This window comes from Primulina huaijiensis, chromosome 16 (genome assembly GCF_012295235.1).
Source record: "Primulina huaijiensis isolate GDHJ02 chromosome 16, ASM1229523v2, whole genome shotgun sequence".
In the NCBI taxonomy this organism is placed as follows: domain Eukaryota; kingdom Viridiplantae; phylum Streptophyta; class Magnoliopsida; order Lamiales; family Gesneriaceae; genus Primulina; species Primulina huaijiensis.
Window position 1 is genome coordinate 19,293,570 of NC_133321.1, and position 22,193 is coordinate 19,315,762.

Sequence of the window (22,193 nt, forward strand, 5' to 3'; positions counted from 1 at the left end):
GGAGTCAAGCACACAGATACTTCTATCAAACAATGTTATTATATTCCATAAAAAGCCATCCAGCATTCCAGCTACTGCTGTATCACACAAAGATAAACGGCATTGTACTAGGCAGAAGTAAAGAATTTCATGAAGTACGCGGTGCTCAACACTAAGGGAGAAAAAATCAAGAAAGTTTGCATAAACATATCATACCAATTTACTTGATGTTTTAGTTTTAATTTCATTACCTTTAACTTTTCGAATAATCTACTCAATCGAAACTGAAGATAAAGTATCACCAATAGTAAAATCAGCAAATATTAACTAGCATCATAAGTGAAAGCTAGCGAGGAATCCGACAAATTAGTTTATCCTTCTCAATTAAAATAAGAATAGTTAAAAGTTCACTTTCTATCAAGGCATATACACAAATATATAATACGCATACACAAGAGTCATGCGCAGCACCATACTAACGCAGACAACATTGTCCAATTCCCAACAACCACAAACTTCTAATAATACCATCCTATCACTTACACTTGTCCCACTTCTTCACTGAATTAAAAGTGTAGGGAACCGATTAATTCAACGATGCGAACCAGAAATCTTCTGAAACCACGCCGCTAAAGAACTAACCTTTTAAAGAACAGCAAAAGATTCAAGGAAGAACAGCGCTTTACTCCTTTGATTAATGGAACTTTATCCCGTGAAAGCCCCTGCCCACAACCTTGGTTCACTGAAAGTTAAGATCTTGGTCAATGAATAGTGCAGAAATAGGTTGATTATCAAATATATCAAGCATACAAACTCAAAAACAATTGTGGTTCTGAAGTTGTAATTGACAACAGGTGACCAAAGTCTGAAGAAGCTGAAAAGGTTCGAATAAGAAAATATATGGAGAACATAAACGTGGCCTTCTGTCGCGAAAAGATTATGAATTACCTGTACTGGATAATCGGGTAATAACTAATCACATCAATTAAATTCAAAATTTTGGTTGATTTTGAAAATCATAAATTTTTATTTTTATTTTAAAAAAAACACAGCCCAATCAGTTTATTCGCTTTGGTTTCTGATATTTTTATATAAAAAAATATTAAACAAAATATAAGGTTCAGTTTTATTACATTAATAAGATATTTTAAACAAAAAATATATTTTTTAAAATAAATCCAAACAATTTTGAATTCAAAATAATCGATTTTAAGTCCATTCAGTTTATTTGATTTAAGTTTTTGAATTAAATCAACTTTGTCTGTTATTTTGGTTTAAATGAAATTCTTTTCTTTTTATCTTTGTGATAATATTGTTATTTATTATTGTTGTCGTTAGTATTAATAATTTTAACATTATTAATTTTTTTTAGAAAAACGATTATTAATATTGTATTAATATATTTCATCCTTTTTTTAATTAAATAATGAAAATAGTTATATTTATATATAAAAAAAGTTTATAATAAATCTAAGGTGCCGAGGTTTGAAACCCCGGTTCCTTTAACAATCAAACGAAGGAGCTGGAGTTTATAATATAATTACTCAAATCATGTATCTGAATAAATAACCAAAATAAAATATACAAGGAATTCAATAAAGAAGCAAGATAAAATTAATTATAGCTTATAAAAAATCAAAAGAGACTGCTTCTGCTAGAAAATGTTGGGGGTAACATGTCTAAAAAATGTATGTTTATACAATGCGCAAATTGCAAGTTCATAAATTAATACAATAGATTAATATTTTTGGATTCACCTCATGATCACGCAATCCTTTCTTGCTCAAGAACATAAATCAAACTCTTCAAGCAAGTTTCTACATTTCCACCCACACCTTTCGGCATCAAATTCTCAGCAACATCTGCTGGAGTAATCTTGATTTCTCCCAACAGAACCTCAATCCTCCCAAACAAATCATGATCCTCCAAGCCAATATAATTCTTAGCCAAAATCTTGAACCCTTCAAAGCTGCAATATGATAGCTCAATGTGTTTATCCATTCGCCCTCTTCTGACCAAAGCTGGATCCAATTTATCCACATGATTTGTCGTGAAAACAATGAGTCTTTCACCTCCACAAGCTGACCAAATCCCATCTATGAAATTCAAAAGCCCTGAAAGAGTAACATTACTCATGTTCCTTGCGTTATCAGCTGGTTCCTCTTGCTCGTGTTCTTTTTTGGCTCTTTTCTTCCCTCTCTGGCCTGTTAAATCTACCGAACAATCGATATCTTCGATCACGATAATCGACTTACTGGAAGTAGCAATCAATAGCTTCTTAAGCTCTGTGTTATCTTTTACTGAAGTTAACTCAAGATCATATACATCATATTTTAAGAGATTAGCCATTGCAGCAATCATAGTGGATTTTCCAGTCCCCGGAGGACCATAAAGAAGATAGCCCCTTTTCCAGGCCCTTCCGATTCTTGAATAGAAACTTTCACCGTTACTAAATGCCAATAAATCATCTATAATGTCCCTTTTCTTACCCAAATCCATTGCTAAAGTTTGAAAAGTTGCTGGATGCTCAAATAAAACATGGCTCCAAGAAGGACCACTGTTGGTGTAAAGCTTTCTCTGCCTGTTTTTCACTCTTATGGCCTTGCCCTCTTTCATCACATGATCCAAGTAAAAATTTACGACGAAATCCCTGTCTTTTTTGTGAAATTTCAGCCTGTAATACCTCTTTTCATCGTTAATGTGTTGGAAAGATAAGGTCTGAACCTTGGAAATGTTTTTACCTGAAGCCCACCAAATCTGGACCCCCTTGTAGGCATCAGCCACTTCTTCATTATCGTCCATGGTGAGCACCAGTGGGTGGCTGCTGTTTTTCAGGACATCCGCCTTCATCCGCCAGGCCTGGGAGGATGAAATGGAGCTCAGGTAGGTCTCGATGGCGGAGTAAGCCTCGCTGCGCATCAGACGTTCGCCGGTGAATTCATTGAAGGTTACTAGGATGTACGGAGAAAGGAAATTGAAGGCTTTTACGAAATGTTTTTCAAGAAAAGCTTTTAGTTGGGAAGGAACATATCGTTCAAGAATTGCTCTAGCAAACATTAGAGTTGCAACTAAGGATCCCAATTGTGTAAAAATTTCTCCCATCTTCATTTTTTAATTTTTTGGGATGCCAGATTAGTTCTTCATTCGAAACATTTGAGGCACCACCACCACATTGTCATGTTGGGCTTATGCAACGTGGATAACAAATTCTTAGGACAAATGTAGAGGCAGATTGCGCTATATTTTTTGTTCTTTTGTGGTCTCTGTGTGTGTGTGTGTTTTTTTTAAATATATTTTCGGAGAAATAGATATTTTTTAACGTACATATCGTATTACTGTATCATTTAATACAACAAATTATATCAAAATATGATTTATGATAATATATCATACTATAGTTATATCATAAAAATTTTTGTGAGACGATCTCATGGATCAATTTCGTGAGTCGAATATCTTATTTGGGTAATCCATGAAAAAAATATTACTTTTTATGCTAAGAGTATTACTTTTTATTGTGAATATCGGTAAAGTTGACCCGTCTCACAGATAAATCTTTTGTGAGACCGTCTCACAAAAGATTTACTCTAGTTATATCATGATTACTTTCTCCGTCTCACACGCACACACATAAAATATATAAGTGTTTTTCATTAAGATTTTAAAAATTATAAGAAAAGTAAATTCACGAACAAATTTTTCGTTTTTCCCTTATTTAATGAGTGTTCTAATAACATGATTTTTTTTTTACTGAAATTAGTTAATATATTTAATGATAAGTGTATATTGATAAAATAATACAAAAATAATATCAAATATAAAAATTAGATTATATATTTGAGATGGATATATTTTGGACGAATGTCTTCCTCCAACAAATTTTATATGAATAACAATATTTTGTTACAATAATATATCAAATCCAAACATAGTTTGAAAATTACCGATTAATTACGTGTATGATTTGTACGTGCATGTGGCGGTGGATCACGAGAAGCATACCACGTGTTTGTTGATACTTGTCATCATCTCAACCAAACAAGCCGTTCAAACGTGAGACGCTAGATATCCACATTTCATTGGCCATTGTCTTCTGTACCAGTCTGAATTAGGCTCGTTGTGTAGCTAATAAATATGATACTCATTCACAAGTTCAATATTGTGTACAAAAAGTAAAGAACAAATTAAATAGAATGAAATAAATTGCACCTTTCCATTCTGAGTTCAGGAGACATGTTTTCCCTTGTTCCATGTTCGCTCCAAAGTGATTCCAGTATGATGGGTAACCGGCACACATGAATTATACGAATTCAACTTTCTTGAACTGGATCTCCTCGCCATTGCAGATTGCTCTTCCCAGTGGACAGGTTTACGCCAACCCTTCCCGTCTTTTGGGAAATCATTCGTACATAGGTCGTTCTTTGTAGCCATCCACGTCTTGTAACTCGACGAGTTTCTGCCAGAATTTACCCTGGGAAAATTGTAGTCGTGCTGTTCTTCACAAGCTCTATTGTCTGGCAAGATTTCATACCCAACTTCGTAATTGCCAAGATTATTGTCATAATTCCATCCCCACGAGTTATCCCAACCACTTGCCCACGGCATGTATCGTGTTTGCCCAATTCCATTACTGAAATGCCACACGTTATCACAGAAACCCGGCCATGCAACTGCAGCTTCGTTATTGAATGAATTGTCCCAGTTATGCTCCCAAGCATTACCATTATTGGCGGAATATAAGTTATTCGGTACTTTAACATTCTCGTCCTCGTCTCCCCAGCCTGAGGGCGAGAATTCTTGGTTTGAAACGAGAGAATCACCAAAATATACGACAGTACCAATGTTTTCTTCGATATAAGGAATTGCAGGTTTGGTATCAAGGTTTAATGACAGCTCGGGATCAGTTTCCATATCCCATTTTATGTCGTCGATATAAAGGTCAGGATTGGGTAATTCAACTTCACATGGAAAGCCATTTATTTGAGCCCAGAATCGTTTTTTAGCATTACAAAACGCCTCTTCCCCTGCCGAGTCGTTCCACTTGACCACGTTATCACAGAGGTGTGTAAATTTCTTCAATTGCAGTAATGTTTCCCAATCCAGGGAACCAACGACTTTGCAAAATTCTTTCTCCCATGAAGGCACAGTCGGCTGCCAACTGCCTGTAGAAAATAACCAATGTATCTGTGCAAATTAAATTAAAAAAATCGCAAACATGACGTGTAGAATTGAAAGAACTGTTTCTGTGTGAGTGAGTTGATCCTTCAACGATGGAATATTTTCTTCAATGCTTGTCTTTATAATGATTGGATTCATGGACCAAAAAATTAGACTGATTAAAGACAGGAACAAAGAGTTGGAGAGACAGTGACAACGAAATATAATATCAAATTACAGACATGGAAACAGGAACATAATAAATACAATCAACTTGCATAATAGATCGACAACGAATGATCGTTGTAATCCAAGTATGAATTTCCAGCTTCATGCTCTATGCACCAATGTTTACAACATGATTTGATCCGCTTAACCTCATGATCTTCACTCTAAACACGTAGCTGAGACATTTCGAATGATAGGGCACATATCAAATCAGTTCAAAGAAAAAGTCTTCGATTTTTATTGTTTTAATAAAAAGTGAAAATTCGTGTTCTCCTTCAATCAAGAGCTACAAATATACATATAGTATTCACAGTTAAAGTGTCCTCCATTTAATTAATGGAATCATCGAGAGCATAAAACAATTAAAGATCAGTATTTTCACATTTAACTCAGAAAGAAAATTCACACGATTTTAAGATAGAAAATTTACATCATGAAATCCACTTCAATTAAAGTGCCAGAAAGGGCAAAAAACGAGAAATCAACAAATAAATCAGAAATTAAAAAAAAAATCGAACGTACCGCGAGGTGGCTTTTTACCCTGCGATCTTCTCCTCGGCACCTCCTGTCTGCAGTTATCCTCCCAGATTAGCCTCCTCCGATTATCCATGATGACAGCACCAAAAAAATACTAAAAGCAGTCATACAAAAAACGAAAAGTTCAAGTCAGTCAACCAAGAAAGAAACTTAAAAATTCCAAAATAAACTTTTATTTCTAAAAAAAAACCAGAACCTCAAGAAACAAACAAGGAAAATTCAGTGCCGAAACCGAGAAAAGAAAAAACGGGCACCTCAGATTCCGCGTAAAATCCCTAAAAAGAGTCGCACGAGAGGTTTGGAAGCCGAGTTTTTGTCTGCTTGTTGTTGCTGTGGCTACTCCACAAGACACAGTACAAAGACAGAAGGCAAATAAGAACTTGCCAAGCAGGGAAAAAATCAAAGAAAAGGGCAGCAAATTGTTGTCAGAGGAGAGGCTATAATGATGTGATCGGTCTGTGGCAAATTTATTAGGAGGGGAAAGGGGTGGGGATTTCGAAAGGGAGCCTAAAAAGAGTCTTCATTAAACCGTTCAAACCTTAAAATCATTAGGAAAATAATTAAATAAATGTTAGTTAAATTTCATTTTTTTAATTACAGCCACAAGTTTTGGCCATAAACTACTGTGCTGGTTTGGTCCGCTTAAAATCGTTATTTAGTATTTTTTATTTTTTTTGAATTTATGTAAATCTATATTATTAATACGTACAAAAATGCATTTGGTGTTCTTTTCATGTTTTACCATGTTTTTGTAATTTTTTTGGTCCAAAATCACTAATTTCATCGGAAATTGGTATGACAAAAATAAATCTTATATTACACACGTTAAATATACATGAACAAAAATAATGAGAGCAATAAAAACCTTTTTCTGTTGTGAAAAAGTAAAAATTTACGGTAAAAAAGTAAAAATCTCAAACTCTCAAAATTATCACACTACACACTTTATAATATTTTTCTCTCAACTCAATTGTGATTTTCTTCACAAATGAGAGATCTATTTATAGAAAATTTTTACAAATAATCCAAAAATAAAATACATCATTACCTACATCATCACACACTAATTTTCAATATTCAACACCTAATTTTATCTAATTTTCAACATTCAACATTCACATTTTCAACACAAATATTTAACACATTTTTAAATAATTTTTCAACACTCCCCCTTGTGATGATGATCATAATGATTGTTTTCATTACGTGTTTTTATACTGCCTCGTTAAAAACCTTACTAGGAAAAACCCATTGGGATAAAAACCATAGTAAGGGAAAAAGAGTGCAGTCACGTAAACTCCCCCTCATGTTGACACGAACAATTCTTCACAAATTTCGTAGATTGCGCATCCCAATATTATATATGTGCTTTCTGAATATTGTCGTAGGAAGTGCCTTTGTGAAGAGATCTGATGAGTTTTCACTTGATTGAATGTGACGAACATCAATACATTTATTCTTCTCAAGCTCCTTGGTGAATGCGAAGAACTTAGGAGGAATATGTTTAGTTCTGTCGCTTTTTATGTATCCTTCTTTCATTTGAGCAACACATGCAGCATTATCTTCATATAGTATCACAGGCTTCTCGTCGAATGATAATCCGCATGAGATTTGGATATGTTGAGTCATTGATTTTAACCACACACATTCACGGCTTGCTTCATGTAGTGCAATAATCTCGGCATGATTTGATGAAGTTGTTACAAGTGTTTGTTTCTGTGAACGCCAAGAAATTGCAGTGCCTCCACGAGTAAATACATATCCAGTTTGAGAACGTGCTTTGTGTGGATCAGATAAGTATCCAGCATCGGCATAACCAATTATACTTGGATTAGCATCTTTTGAATACAAAAGTCCCAAGTCTGTCGTTCCTCGTAGATAACGGAATATATGTTTAATTCCGTTCCAATGTCTCTTTGTTGGATATGTGCTAAATCTTGCCAATAAATTTACGGCAAAAGATATATCAGGCCTTGTACAATTTGTAAGATACATAAGGGCACCGATAGCACTTAGATATGGTACTTCTGGACCAAGAATATCTTCATCATCTTCACATGGACGGAATGGATCCTTTTCTATGTTTAATGATCTAACAACCATTGGAGTACTTAAAGGATTTGATTTGTCCATATTAAAACGTTTAAGGATCTTTTCTGTATAATTTGTCTGGTGAACAAATATTCCACATTCTTTTTGTTCAATTTGTAAACCCAGACAATACTTGGTTTTTCCAAGATCCTTCATTTCAAATTCTTCTTTCAAGTATGACACAACTTCTTGAATTTCCTTATTTGTTCCAATGATGTTTAAATCATCAACATATACAGCAATAATTACGCATCCGGATGTTGTTTTCTTAATGAAAACACAAGGGCATATTGAATTATTTACATATCCCTTTTTCATCAAGTGATCACTTAGCCTATTATACCACATTCTGCCGGATTGCTTCAACCCATATAATGATCTTAGTAATTTCACAGAATAACATTCTCTGGGTTTTGAACTTTGTGCTTCAGGCATCTTAAATCCTTCAGGGATTTTCATATATATATTACTATCAAGTGATCCATATAAGTAGGCTGTAACAACATCCATAAGACGCATTTCTAAATTTTCAGATACTGCCAAGCTAATCAAATACCGAAACGTAATTGCATCCATCACAGGAGAATACGTTTCTTCATAATCAATTCCAGGCCTTTGAGAAAAACCTTGTGCAACAAGTCGAGCTTTATATCTTACTATTTCATTTTTCTCATTTCGCTTTCGAATAAAAACCCATTTGTATCCAACAGGTTTTACACCTTCAGGTGTAAGGACTATAGGTCCAAAAACATTACGTTTATTTAGCGAATCCAATTCAACCTGGATGGCATCTTTCCATTTTATCCAATCCTGCCGATTTTTACATTCACCAAAAGATTTTGGTTCATGATCTTCATTATCATTTATGATGTCGATTGCCACATTATAAGAAAATATATCATCAATTTCTTCTATATCTTTTCGGTTCCATATTTTTCCAGTATTAATATAATTGATAGAGATTTCATGATTCTCGTCAGTTTGTGGTTCTGACAAAACATTTTCATCATCATGTGTTTCTTCAGGAACATCATTCTCTATTTTGTGATCATTATGTGTTTCTTCAGGAACATCATTCTCTATTTTGTGATCATTGTGTTTCTCTATGAATTTTCTTTTTCGAGGATTTTTATCCTTGGAACCAACTGGCCTTCCACGCTTCAGGCGTTTAATGACATCATGACTATCTTCAATTTGTTTCTTCGGAATTTCAATTCGAGCAGGGGCATTTGCAGCATGTATATATGATTTAGTTACCCCTTTTGTGTCTGCAAATGCATCTGGTATTTGATTTGCTATTCTTTGCAAGTGCACAATTTGCTGTACATCTTTTTCACATTGTTTTGTTCTTGGATCCAGATGTAACAATGATGATACATACCATGTAATTTCTTTTTCGGTATGTTTCTGTTCTCCCCCTAACATTGGGAAGATTTCCTCATTAAAATGACAATCAGCAAAACGTGCTGTGAACACGTCGCCTGTCTGTGGTTCAAGATATCGAATGATCGATGGACTATCATAACCAATATAAATTCCAATCTTTCTTTGAGGTCCCATTTTCTTTCGTTGAGGTGGTGCAATAGGCACATACACCATACATCCAAAAATTCTCAGATGAGAAATGTCTGGTTCTTTACCAAATGCAAGCTGCAATGGGGAGTATTTATGATATGCACTTGGTCTGATGCGAATTAATGAAGCAGCATGTAAAATTGCATGTCCCCATATAGAAATAGGGAGCTTTGTTTTCATAATCATTGGTCTAGCAATCATTTGCAGACGTTTAATCAATGATTCAGCCAATCCATTTTGAGTATGTACATGAGCAACAGGATGCTCAACAATGATTCCCATAGACATACAATAATCATTGAAAGTCTGGGAAGTAAATTCACCAGCATTATCAAGTCTAATTTTCTTGATTGTATAATCGGGAAATTGATTCCTCAATTTTATTATTTGAGCAAGTAATCTTGCAAATGCAACATTTCGAGTTGACAATAAACATACATGTGACCATCTGCTGGAGGCATCAATCAATACCATAAAGTATCTGAATGGTCCACATGGTGGATGGATTGGTCCACAAATATCACCCTGAATACGTTCAAGAAACATTGGTGATTCAGTTTGGATTTTGGCTGGTGATGGTCTTATAATAAGTTTTCCAAGAGAACATGCTTTACATTGAAACTTATTATTCTGAAAGATCTTCTGGTCTTTCAATGGATGACCATGTGTATTTTCTATAATTCTTCGCATCATTGTTGAACCAGGATGTCCTAATCGATCATGCCAATTGGTTAATATTGAAGAATTATCAATTACCATGTTTGATTCAATGGGACGTATATGTGTATAATGCAATCCAGTAGGGAGCATTGGTAGTTTTTCAATCACATATTTCTTTCCTGATTTATATGTGGTAAGACACATATATTTCTCATTCCCTTCATTCATTGTTTGAGTATCATACCCATGGGAATATATATCATTAAAACTCAACAAATTTCTTTTCGATTGTGGTGAATATAAAGCATCATTGATCAAAAATTTTGTACCATTAGGTAACAAAAATTGTGCTTTACCACATCCTTTAATCAAGTCTACAGGACCTGATATTGTATTCACCGTTGTTTTTGTTGGTTTTAGTTCCAAGAAATATCTTTTATCTCGGAGGATAGTGTGCGTTGTACCACTATCAGGTATGCAAACTTCAGCTTGGTTCGTAGCATTTTCCATATTTGAACTTCAAAAAAATATGCAATGAAATAAAATTATTGACAATAAAATACAATACAATATAACACACTATAAAACATTATCATACGAATACATAAAAAATAAAATATTTTACATATTTATTCCACCATCAAATTGATCATTATCTGAGAAATCAATCAGAAAATCTCCAGCATCAAAATGAGTTGAACCACTCAAAGGTTCACTGTGTTCAGTAAAGTTGGTCTCCTTTTCTTTCCCCTTTATTGATTCTTTATAAAGTTTACAAAGGTGCTCAGGGGCTCGACAAATACGGGACCAATGTCCTGGAGTACCACATCTGAAACAAGAACTTTCAAATCTTTTTGAGTGATTCTCATTAACACTCATATTCTCTTGATGCCTTTTCGGTGGGTGGTTTGGGACGTTCTTTTGAGATGAGTTATAGAAATAACTATCTCGATTATTTTCAAAACCACGGCCGCGTCCACGACCACGACCACTTCCACGTCCACGTCCACGTCCACGACCACGACCACGACCTCGATTTTGTCCTCGACCAAAATCTTGTCTGTAACTTTGATTTTGGTTTCCAGGTTTAAATTCATTTTTGCTTACAGCATTTACTTCTGGAAATGCTGTTGATCCAGTGGGTCGGGACTGATGATTTCTCATTAATAGCTCGTTGTTCTTTTCCGCCACAAGAAGACAGGCGATGAGTTCAGAATATCTCGCAAATCCACGCACTCTATATTGTTGCTGTAGTGTTATATTTGATGCGTGAAACGTGGAAAATGTTTTTTCAAGCATTTCCGATTCTGTAACCTCATGTCCACAAAATTTTAACTGCGAGATTATTCTATACATCGCTGAATTGTAATCACTGACTTTTTTAAAGTCTTGGAATCTTAACATATTCCATTCATCACGGGCGGTCGGAAGTATAACTTCCCTTATATGTTCAAATCTCTCTTTTAATCCTTTCCACAGAGCCATGGGATCTTTTTCGATGAGATATTCACATTTTAAACCTTCATCAAGGTGTCGTCGTAAAAATATTATAGCTTTTGCTTTTTCTTGTGATGAAGATATACCATTTTCTTTAATGGTCTCGCTTAGACCCAATGACTCAAGATGCATTTCTACATCAAGAGTCCATGGCATATAGTTTTTCCCAGTAATATCAAGAGCGATGAATTCGAGCTTTGCCAAGTTTGCCATGGTGGTACTAAAAATTACGATGCATTTTATTAGTTAATGAATATTGCAATACAAAGTAATGGATAAACAACAAGTACAAGTATTCGTAAAAATAAAGAAAACACACGAGGAGGATATTCTCCGATAAATACAAGACTGGTGAGTATGATAACCAAAATAATTAAAAATAACCTCGTGAAAGCCATCTTCTTTTTTTCTTCGAAAATTTGATGAAGAATAATTTTTAGAGAAGAAGAGAAAGTTGGAGTGATTGAATGTATTTGTGAGATTGTATTTATAGAGCAAAAACTAGCCGTTTTGTTACCGTTTATTACCGTTGGTGTATAAGAAAATAAATGTATGTATTTGTATAATTTTATGGTAATAATATGGTGTATATAATATTAGTCATATTTAAATAATTATGTATATCATATCACATTATTATAATTAGGTGTCATAAGTTATTTTGTTTAAAAAACCTTATAGGCTTTTATACTTGTCGTATCCCTTACCGGGAGTGTGGGATGTCGTCTTAACATCCTCCCAGGATTTATAACAAGTTTTTGAAAAAATTATTTTTATTATTTCTAACAATAACATTATATTATATATTACATATATAAACAATAAATAAATAACAGTAAAATAAATATTATTACTTTTGTTACCTTTTTCTTCTGTTCGGAGCTTGGAAAAATATGGAGGACTTTTAGAGCTTCGTGCTGATAACGTGTTGTGAAAAAGTAAAAATTTACGGTAAAAAAGTAAAAATCTCAAACTCTCAAAATTATCACACTACACACTTTATAATATTTTTCTCTCAACTCAATTGTGATTTTCTTCACAAATGAGAGATCTATTTATAGAAAATTTTTACAAATAATCCAAAAATAAAATACATCATTACCTACATCATCACACACTAATTTTCAATTTTCAACACCTAATTTTACCTAATTTTCAACATTAAACATTCACATTTTCAACACAAATATTTAACACATTTTTAAATAATTTTTCAACATTTTCCTCATATTTTGAAGTATTGAAATGTTGTTTTGCTTTATTTTTTCATTTTCATTTCATTAAATGAATTTTAATTTGAGTAATATGTGCTTAATTCTCCCCAAACATGTCACGAGTAGAAAATCAGTGTCAAATAACTCATATTCGATGAATTTAGTGGTTTCGAGCAAAGAAAGAGATCAAAACAAAAAAAATTAAAGTTACTGTATGAAAACTAAACTTCGACAAGCTATATGATTAAAACCCAAAATAACAAACTTATATGACTAAAATTTAATGGCATGGTCCAACATTTAAATAATTTCATAAAAATGTAAATTAATTTTATCCTAATTATATAATTGTTTTAGTGTTGGTGGTCTCCTTGTTATTCCTGATCACCCTTAGCTTGCTTCTACTTGTAGTGTCCTATTTGATATACTAAGCCGCTTATTCTCATTTGTTAGAAGGGTTGACCAATGAGAAAAGTCAAATAAAGAATTTCGAATTATTAGGCCTAACTTCCATTCTAAATTGAAACTCCGCCAATCTTGACAATTTTAGCACTAATGGGTCTTTCTCCATTTTGGCAATATCGTGATGAAATGATTATTTTACATCGATTCACTGCTACACATTTAACATGTGAAAAAACATTGATGATGTCTTCCAATTATTTGAAGTTACAATCATGTCAATAAAAATATTATGTTATCATCAGAAAAAGACGATAAAATAATATTTTTCTTAATAATTTTTAATGAATTATAATCGAATATGTAATATTGATTTTTTTTATATCAATTATATGTCTGACTATCATGCCGTATACTTTCATTTTTTGAATAAAAAAAACTTGCATTAATATAAATTTCGCAAATCCAAAGATACAAGATTAGATAACCATTTAGGAAAACTACTATACAACCATTCCAGACTAGATGAAACAAAAGAATTTCACGAGCAAGCTTATTAGTAATGTCATTCGTCGATCTTGACATGTGTTGTGTTTTTGATATTTTTTTGTGGAAGTATTGATATGTTCACTACATAGATTGTTGTCGTGCAGGAAAATAGCTAAAATTGTAAAAAAATTATAAATCAAATATATCAATAAAACTGAAATTTGACGATATATATATATGATAAAAATTACAAGTAAAAAGAAACAAACATACAACATCAAAATTTCAATTTTCTCAATTTGATTTTATAGAACAAAGCATATTATTTTTGTAATGTTACTATCAGTTACCATATTATATCATAGAGGCTCAGATTTTAACATTGATATTTTGATTTGTTGGTGTGTAGCACTAAAAGTTGCCTCACAAATCCCGTGAAATCGATGTTTGGTGAAACCAAGCCAAATATCGACAATATCATAGCAATAAATGCAATTCAAGAATTCAACATTAGTTGGAAACATATATAAAATATATGACAAAATAATTACATACTAACATAAAATTTTAAATTAAACAAATTATACTATTTCAATAATTTATAACAGATATGATAACATAAATAAAGTAATACTTTTTAAATTATTTAATAATGTATGAACACTTTATATTTATATACGTGTTTATGTAAAAAAATATATATTAAGTTTTTCATCGGAGATGTTTGATTTTAAACCCATACTTCAGATGATTTTCAATATTCATTTTATGTAAAATTAATTATAATTTTTAACACTGTATCATAAATCGATCGAGATAGATTTGAATGGTACCAATTGCATGCAAACAGTTAAACACAAATTTGAAAATCATTTATAAATCTATTTGAATATTTTATAAAAGATATGATCATAACAAAAATTATATTACACATTATTATTATTAATTCGAAATCATCAAGGGCAAGTGAGCAACGATACTGAAAATGGAATTAAGAATATTTAATCTAATAGTAACAGTTCTTGCTATATGCATGCTATCGAATATTGTAAGGAATATTACATTATTCTTGCAAATATCGAAACATTACATGGTCCACATCGTATTCGGATATATGCCATCTGATACGGCCTTTTGCCGAATTAATAAAGGAACCACGGAAATTTTGGCGTTCTTGATTTTTTTAGTAATTATATTTATCATATATATCAATAATATTCGAGCTCGAGTTCGATTCTTAAAATAAAATATGTATATATACTCAAGTTTGGATGTAACTGAGTGGAAAACCTTGTGAGTTGTGACCACCCACAAAGGCCATTAATGAGGGAACTTTAATAGTACAGCAACATTGTTCGCGATCATTGATTTCTTCTTCCGCCCGTTATTTTGCTTTGACTTAATAGTCGATGTTCATTCATGTCCACTTCTTCAACCCAAAAGCAATACTCAGTCCAATGCGCCTTAATCATCTGTTTATCATTAATCTCAGCCGTACTTCCAGATGATACGGGGCTGATCCTCCGTGGAGCGCCGTCGGGAAATATTATCCGGGTGCGAGAGGGCTCGCCGTTCAAGATCGCTCTTTTTGCCGACCTTCACTTTGGCGAGGACGCGTGGACGGATTGGGGCCCGCTCCAGGATGTTGATTCGGCGAGAGTTATGTCCACCGTGCTGGACAAAGAGGAACCAGGTGCGTGTGGACGTTATCCAAAACAAAGTTTCGTGTAAGGTATTTTAAGGTTGCATTTCGATCATTTGGAAGAAAAGATTTGATCTTGATTTCAAATACATCAATAATAATGAGAGTTATTGAAAGGAGATAGAGTTCGAAATCCTGGCTCAATTCAAATACACAGGAATTTAAAAATGATTATGTAAAGTTGTCAGAATTTGTATTTATTTACAACTTTTTTGTTTTGCTAATTTGGGTTGTTCACGCGGAGTACGGGATTATAAAATATCGATTGAAGTTAGCTCAGTTTCATGGCGTAATTTTCACAAAAAAATTATTTTTTGAGTTGTACTTTTATGATCTGAAGTCAACATGAATAATATGAGTTGCAAATCCCAAGCCAATAGTCTGTCGGAATCTTATGCAACTGTTACATTTTCAAGTGATTCTGTTTGTCTAATAAACCTAATAGTTTAATGGATTAATTGATATAATTTTAGTAATCCTCCCATTCTAGAACTGTTTGAGTACTTTTCATTTGGTGTAAACCTGGAGATCATTTAATAGTACTATAATTTTCTACATCATCACGTGTTGATGTATCCTATAGTTTGTTGATAGTGAAATGCGGAAATTTTTATTTATCAAGTGATGATTTTTGAGGCGTCTCACATCCAAATTCGGGCTCGATTTGGGTGCCCCCATTATTCATGACTCACAAAATAACATCAATAATCTTAAGGTTGTGATATACTAGCAAAATATGAACATTTTGCATGATGATCAGCATATTGTGTTCTAATCTACTGCATATCACAATTAACTGGAAAATTTACTGCAGATTTTGTGGTTTATCTGGGGGATGTGATCACGGCCAATAACATAATGATTGAAAATGCAAGCTTATATTGGGATGAGGCAGTGTCCCCAACAAGAGCGCGTGGAATACCGTGGGCTAGTGTTTTTGGGAACCACGATGATGCTCCATTTGAATGGCCGATGGACTGGTTTACGGCAACCGGGATTCCGAAGCTTCATTGTCCTGATGCAAATACCTCTGATGCAGGTGACTCTTGCGATTAAAGTTATCATAGATTGGGGAGAGAGAGAGAGAGATATATATAAGTTCACTTTCTTATAATTTTACGAGGAACAGCAATGATACTTGTCATGTGTGGCTGTCAATACTGCACAATATTTGACAAGTAACATTTGGTTTTATGTAAAGTTTAAAAAATTCTAGTTTCACTGTTATCAGCTGCTATAACTTCGAAGCAGATGACATTACTTCTTCGTCTTCCTTTTTTTTGAGTCCATTATTTTGTGTATCTCTCGCTTCCCCACATCTTTTATGTCAATTCTTGTCTTAATTTCAACAATGGTCACTCTTCACTTTTCTTTAATCTGCACTGCTTCCAAAGTCAAGATTCAGCATGATAAGTATGCTAATAATCTAGTCAAGTTCAATTTCATTTTCAAGACTTAAGGAGGCACAATTTAGAAAAATAAAAGCAACACCTTGATTCATTTCATATACTTTTCCAGGACCTTTTGCATCATATGGTGAAAAATGCAGCTTCAAAGGGACGTCGCGTTTACAGTTGATGAGTGATGAGATCAAGCAAAACATATTGTCGTATTCTAAGAAAGGTCCCAAAAGTCTATGGCCTAGTGTTTCCAACTATGTCCTTAAACTTGCTTCATCAAGTAATTCCGAAGAAGCCTCAGCTTTCATGTACTTCTTTGACTCTGGTGGAGGATCGTACCCGCAAGTTATATCTGATGCTCAAGTGAAGTGGTTTAAGCAGAAGTCTGAAGAGATCAATCCAGACTCGAGGTTAGAACTTCGTAAAATTTTTATTTTGTATTTTTTTCTTTAAGAAGACAGCATTACCAATGAATTAATTGCTCCGACTATTAATTTGAATGGAGAACTATTTTTTATTTATTTTCTCCCTAGGGTGCCTGAAATAATTTTTTGGCACATTCCAACCAAAGCATATAAGAAAGTGGCTCCTAGTTTTTTGGTACATAAGCATTGCGTTGGCTCGATTTTCTTGGAGGATGTTGCTGCACAAGAAGCTGAAATGGGTATAATGAAAGTTCTCGAAGAAAGACCTTCAGTCAAGGTAAGTGCTAAAGGGTGTGTGTTAGGTACGAGTTTTGTTCGTCTTGTGTAATATTTTCTAAAACATAAATTCACACTTCATGAATTTATCACACTGGAGTCGTGGTTCATCAAATACATGAATATTTTCCTCAATCTCCTTGTTTTGGTGTCCTCAAATGTTTGAGAATAGGTTTTTCAGATGAATTTTTTCCTTAAAATCTTACCCCGACGTGGCTCAAAGCCTCATACCAAGATCCGCCACTGGCCTAATTGATTGTCCTCTGCCTAGACAACTATTCATTTGATTTGAACAAAGGAAATATCATGGTCCCGTGGTGATTATAAATATTGTTTATGAACTGTTTTGTGAGGAATGCAGGCAGTTTTTGTAGGCCACAACCATGGATTGGACTGGTGCTGCCCTTGTAAGAATCTCTGGCTATGCTTCGCTCGGCATACTGGTTACGGTGGATATGGAAACTGGCCAAGGGGAGCTCGGATTCTTGAGATCAATCACCAGCCGTTCTCTCTAAAATCATGGATTAGGATGGAAGATGGGCGCACACACAGTGAAGTAATCTTGAGCCCTTGACTTTATACGAGGAAACTCAACGAGTCGAACAAACGAAGAGGAAGACAGACCTGCATGAATCAATTGTGTAGTTTGATATATATTTCTAAAGCCGTTGAATCCAAATATTTAGTAGCAAAATTTATAGTTGATAATAATTATACAATTTAAATTATTTAAATTTAAACTATATATGTTCAAGTGTCATATTTCGATTATTGAATATATAAGACAATAGACTCAATTGTTGTTCCCTATTAATTCCACCCCTGATAGTTTCTTTAATTTGTAGTTCATAGAAACCGAATGTATGTCTCGGACTGCCACAAAGACATACAGTGAAAACAGGAAAAATAATAGTTCCTTCCAACAAATCCTGGCATTCACCTATGAAAACTACAGTGATAAAGATGATAAATTCAAAAGATGTACTTCAAAATTATTTTACTCAAGTTTCTGATACATCGATATGATGGACCATGCAGTCTGACCCAAAATTATTCCCAGAGAGATCAGAATTATTTTTATAAGTCTATATTTTAATGAAATGTGAAGTTATATTTAGGCTGTTTATTGGGATAAAAAAGGCCCCAATTTTTCTTGACTTCAGGGCTCTTCATATTCTCATCAAAGAGTTCAACTATATAAGCCTCAATGGCCTTCCCAGGCCTTCTTGGTGACCCTCCTTTAACATGCTTCAGCAAGTTACTGTTATAACTTCTTGCATTTTCAGTAGTCGTCCCCGTTCCGCCGAAGGAAGGCCAACCCGTTTCCGAGACCACAATTTCGACATTTGCTCCACCGGCCTTCTCTAGCTCAGCATAACTTGAATCCACATTGGCATCAAACAGATTTTGATACTTGTACTTGCCATCAACAACCACAGCAGAAGGAGACTTGAAAATGGCATAATCCAAGCTTATGCTGCTAGGATTATTCGCATAAGAGAAAAACGGGTACACGTTGACAAGCAGTGGTGATTGGTTTATGGTCCAATCTGTAATCATATATCTGTAATATGTAATCTTCGTCACGAAGCTCGGGCTGCACTCATTTAATGGTGTATTCACTATTCAGATTATTGAAGCATCTTATTTATTAGAGAATGGATTTGGAAAATTTGATTCGAAATATTGATTTTTGTAACTTGATTTTGAAATAGTAAAAATCATTTTAGTCCTTGAATTATTTATAAATTATCAAATTAATCCAACTAAAAAAGTTAATTTTACTCTTAACATGAATTTTATTGTTCCAATTCAATTAGTTACATATAATTATTATCAAGATTATTTTATTGATTAATTTTCTAAAAAATTCTATAATTGAAATTTATATTATGATAAATAATCACCATACATTTGTATTAAAATATTAAAATTATCAATTAATACAAATATATCTCAATATAATTCATAAATACTCGAATATAATATATTTCAACTAAGAGTACGTTGGAGCAACTAAAACCTTGCAAAATATGCTATCAGGCACAAACATGGACTGTGACAGAAAACAACATACGAACTAAAAAGGTTTTCATGGTTCTAGATAATACTTGAACTTGAGGGATTTCTCTAAAAACCACTTGTATATATATTCTAGTATTGTAGAATTATCAAGAATAATGTACTCTAAAATAATCATTTGTAAATATCTATTGAATAATCCAAGGAATATCCATCGTATGATTAGATCGATGTGGTATAAGTAAGGGAACTCACTTCATTTGCAATCATCCAAGTTTTGAAGAAGTGTTCAAACAATATAATGTAAGAAATATGACACATGTTAAAAGAAGTATCGTGTAAGAATTGACGACGGCCATTGCCTACATATTTTAACGAAACTTGTGTACGCAACCTCAACTTTAGAAAATTGAGATGCGTACACGTTTCTTCTTTTGACATTCAGGCTCTCGATTTTTCTCGTTGATGGTATGAGATGCCTATAAATAGAGACGATTGAGGTCCCTAAGCACATACCTCATAAGAAATATACACCATTTACAGAGAGCGTGAAGTGCTTAGAAGGCTTCAATCGAGAGGAAAAACAGAGAAATCAAAAAATTTTCAATGGCCGGAGGTAACACTCGATTTAAGCTTCCGCATATAGTTTTTTCATGTTCATGTATACGTAAAAAAACATGATTTAGAGAGAAATATCTAACATATAAAGCTATTTCTCAAAATGTTTTCTTGTGTTCTAGCTTACTTAGTTTTTTTGTGGAAAGAAAGTCTAAGTGTCGCATATCGTTCGAGTTTGAAAAATCTAGAATATGACATAAAGTTCAAAATATGCCATCAAGATGGAATATTTTCGTATATATGAAAGATCATGAATTAAGAATGTTGAAGATTGTAATATTTTTGATTGAAAATAAAAAAAATACAATACAATTTTGAAAATAAAATAATTCTTAGAATTAGTACAAGAAAGAAAGAAAAATTTAAGGAAATTTTTAGATATGTCTAATTTTGAATTGATCTCAAGTAGAATGTTGACGACAATATGACTGCTTTTGAAGCTGAAAAATTGTTTTGCGCTGAAGGGTTTGATGAGAATAATGATTAAAAATGTTTTATCTTTCTTCTTTTTTTTTTTTTTTTTTTTTTTTTTTTTTATTTTTTTTTTTTTTTTTTTTTTTTTTTTTTTTTTTGAAAGAGATCAATGTGAACCTTGAATTATTACCTCTTTTATTTTCACGTGGTGATCGGTTAGCTAATTTCACATGGCTATTTGGTTGATGAAAATTTTGAATTATTAATTGATACCGTTATGTCAGATACAAATCATAAATAATTCATGTGGGAAAACTTCCACAAATAAGTGGCGTTGGCATAACAAATGAGTTTTCCTATTCCATTTAACTGTACACACGAATCAAGTTCTTCATCTCCCCAGGCCTCTGCATGAAAAATTCCAATAAAAAAATAATTTAAAGACTTCCCATTTTTTATTTTCTCAACACTACAGTGTACCGCTATAACAGAATCCCACCATTATGTTTATCCAAAAAATAAATATGCCCTGGACCATACATAGCAAACATTGGCGTTCATGAATTGTTTACTCGTATATCCTAACATCCTTATCAGTCATAAGTTGAAGCAGCACTATCAAACAAGAAAAATACACGTTAAAAACACAGATTGAGTCATCACCTGACAAGATAACTTCAGTACTTGGATTGGTGTCATATTGTACATTGGTACTTAAACTTGCATGCATGGATACTATCAGTCAAAAAGGTACTTTGGGCCATGCAAATATTATCCTCATCACCAACCATGATCTTCTAAGGTCGAGCATCAATCAACCCGTCACTATCTTGCTTAATATATATATATATTTTACAATTTTTTTCCCTTGTAAGCGTCAACAATACACATGTTAGTGTCATTTCACATCGACACTATATTAACTCGGTATCGGAACTAAAATCGCAAAACTATGTATAAAAAAGAATAAAACAAAAAACAATTCTAGTCGTTGCATCACAGATAATCAAAATAACAAAAGCAAAAAATATTCATGACTAAAATATCATTTTCTTCTATCAAATCTATTGTGTATATATATGTGTGTGTGTGTATTATTAAACTTATGCCGTTTATACTAGCTAATTTTTGTGTCATGCTGTATTTTTTATTTAATACTTAAAAAACCCTTATTTTAGGTATTGAAAAAAAAAATCTATATTATTAAAATTATTTTAATCTTATTCAAGTCTTATTCAAGCTTAAATTATCATATCACTTCTTATATATTTAAAATATCATATATTTTTATAATTTTATACTTTTCTAAATTTAGTATATTTTCTGAATTTACAGACATTTTCGAAAAACAAAAAAATTAAGTATTTGTTTGCATCGCGTGTCAAGAGTTTCTAGTATTTGCATGGATATAGATTTTTTTTTGAGGCAATATATAAGGATATAGTTGTTTATAACATAATTTGGCATAGATATTTTAGCTCTATAAAATTGCAGATCAGACTCTAGA

At 32.9% G+C, this 22,193-nt stretch overlaps 3 protein-coding genes across 8 annotated transcripts; 1 reads left to right on the plus strand and 2 right to left on the minus strand.

Moving 5' to 3' along the window:
• Window positions 1-1,628: 1,628 nt before the first annotated feature.
• Window positions 1,629-6,420, minus strand: LOC140961726 (AAA-ATPase ASD, mitochondrial-like). Of its 6 annotated transcripts, none has more exons than XM_073420391.1 (5): window positions 6,156-6,420; window positions 5,887-5,995; window positions 4,189-5,141; window positions 3,924-4,072; window positions 1,629-2,890 (listed from the first exon to the last, which is right to left on the minus strand). In XM_073420391.1, exons 4-5 carry the CDS (start codon window positions 3,977-3,979, stop codon window positions 1,744-1,746), a joined length of 1,203 nt encoding a protein of 400 aa, XP_073276492.1. In that variant the 5' UTR covers window positions 3,980-4,072; window positions 4,189-5,141; window positions 5,887-5,995; window positions 6,156-6,420; the 3' UTR covers window positions 1,629-1,743. The 6 variants fall into 6 exon arrangements, with proteins under 6 accessions (XP_073276492.1, XP_073276491.1, XP_073276490.1 ...); XM_073420390.1 differs by having other exon boundaries at window positions 3,924-4,082; XM_073420389.1 differs by having other exon boundaries at window positions 3,924-4,104.
• Window positions 6,421-15,054: 8,634 nt separating this feature from the next.
• LOC140960712 (probable inactive purple acid phosphatase 16) lies at window positions 15,055-18,424 on the plus strand. Its single transcript, XM_073418957.1, has 5 exons — window positions 15,055-15,522; window positions 16,346-16,570; window positions 17,050-17,341; window positions 17,465-17,633; window positions 17,994-18,424. Exons 1-5 carry the CDS (start codon window positions 15,249-15,251, stop codon window positions 18,204-18,206), a joined length of 1,173 nt encoding a protein of 390 aa, XP_073275058.1. The 5' UTR covers window positions 15,055-15,248; the 3' UTR covers window positions 18,207-18,424.
• Window positions 18,425-18,724: 300 nt separating this feature from the next.
• LOC140961116 (glucan endo-1,3-beta-glucosidase, basic isoform-like) lies at window positions 18,725-19,192 on the minus strand. The gene has a single exon (XM_073419419.1). It carries the CDS (start codon window positions 19,190-19,192, stop codon window positions 18,725-18,727), a length of 468 nt encoding a protein of 155 aa, XP_073275520.1.
• Window positions 19,193-22,193: the final 3,001 nt, after the last annotated feature.

Excerpts from the sequence above, each read along its gene's own strand:
- LOC140961726 (XM_073420388.1), bottom strand. The coding sequence starts at position 3,087 with ATGAAGATGGGAGAAATTTTTACACAATTGGGATCCTTAGTTGCAACT.
- LOC140960712 (XM_073418957.1), top strand. The coding sequence starts at position 15,249 with ATGTCCACTTCTTCAACCCAAAAGCAATACTCAGTCCAATGCGCCTTA. Across the intron at positions 15,523-16,345 it reads GCTGGACAAAGAGGAACCAG|ATTTTGTGGTTTATCTGGGG; the intron begins GTGCGTGTGGAC and ends AATTTACTGCAG. Across the intron at positions 16,571-17,049 it reads TGCAAATACCTCTGATGCAG|GACCTTTTGCATCATATGGT; the intron begins GTGACTCTTGCG and ends ATACTTTTCCAG.
- LOC140961116 (XM_073419419.1), bottom strand. The coding sequence starts at position 19,192 with ATGATTACAGATTGGACCATAAACCAATCACCACTGCTTGTCAACGTG.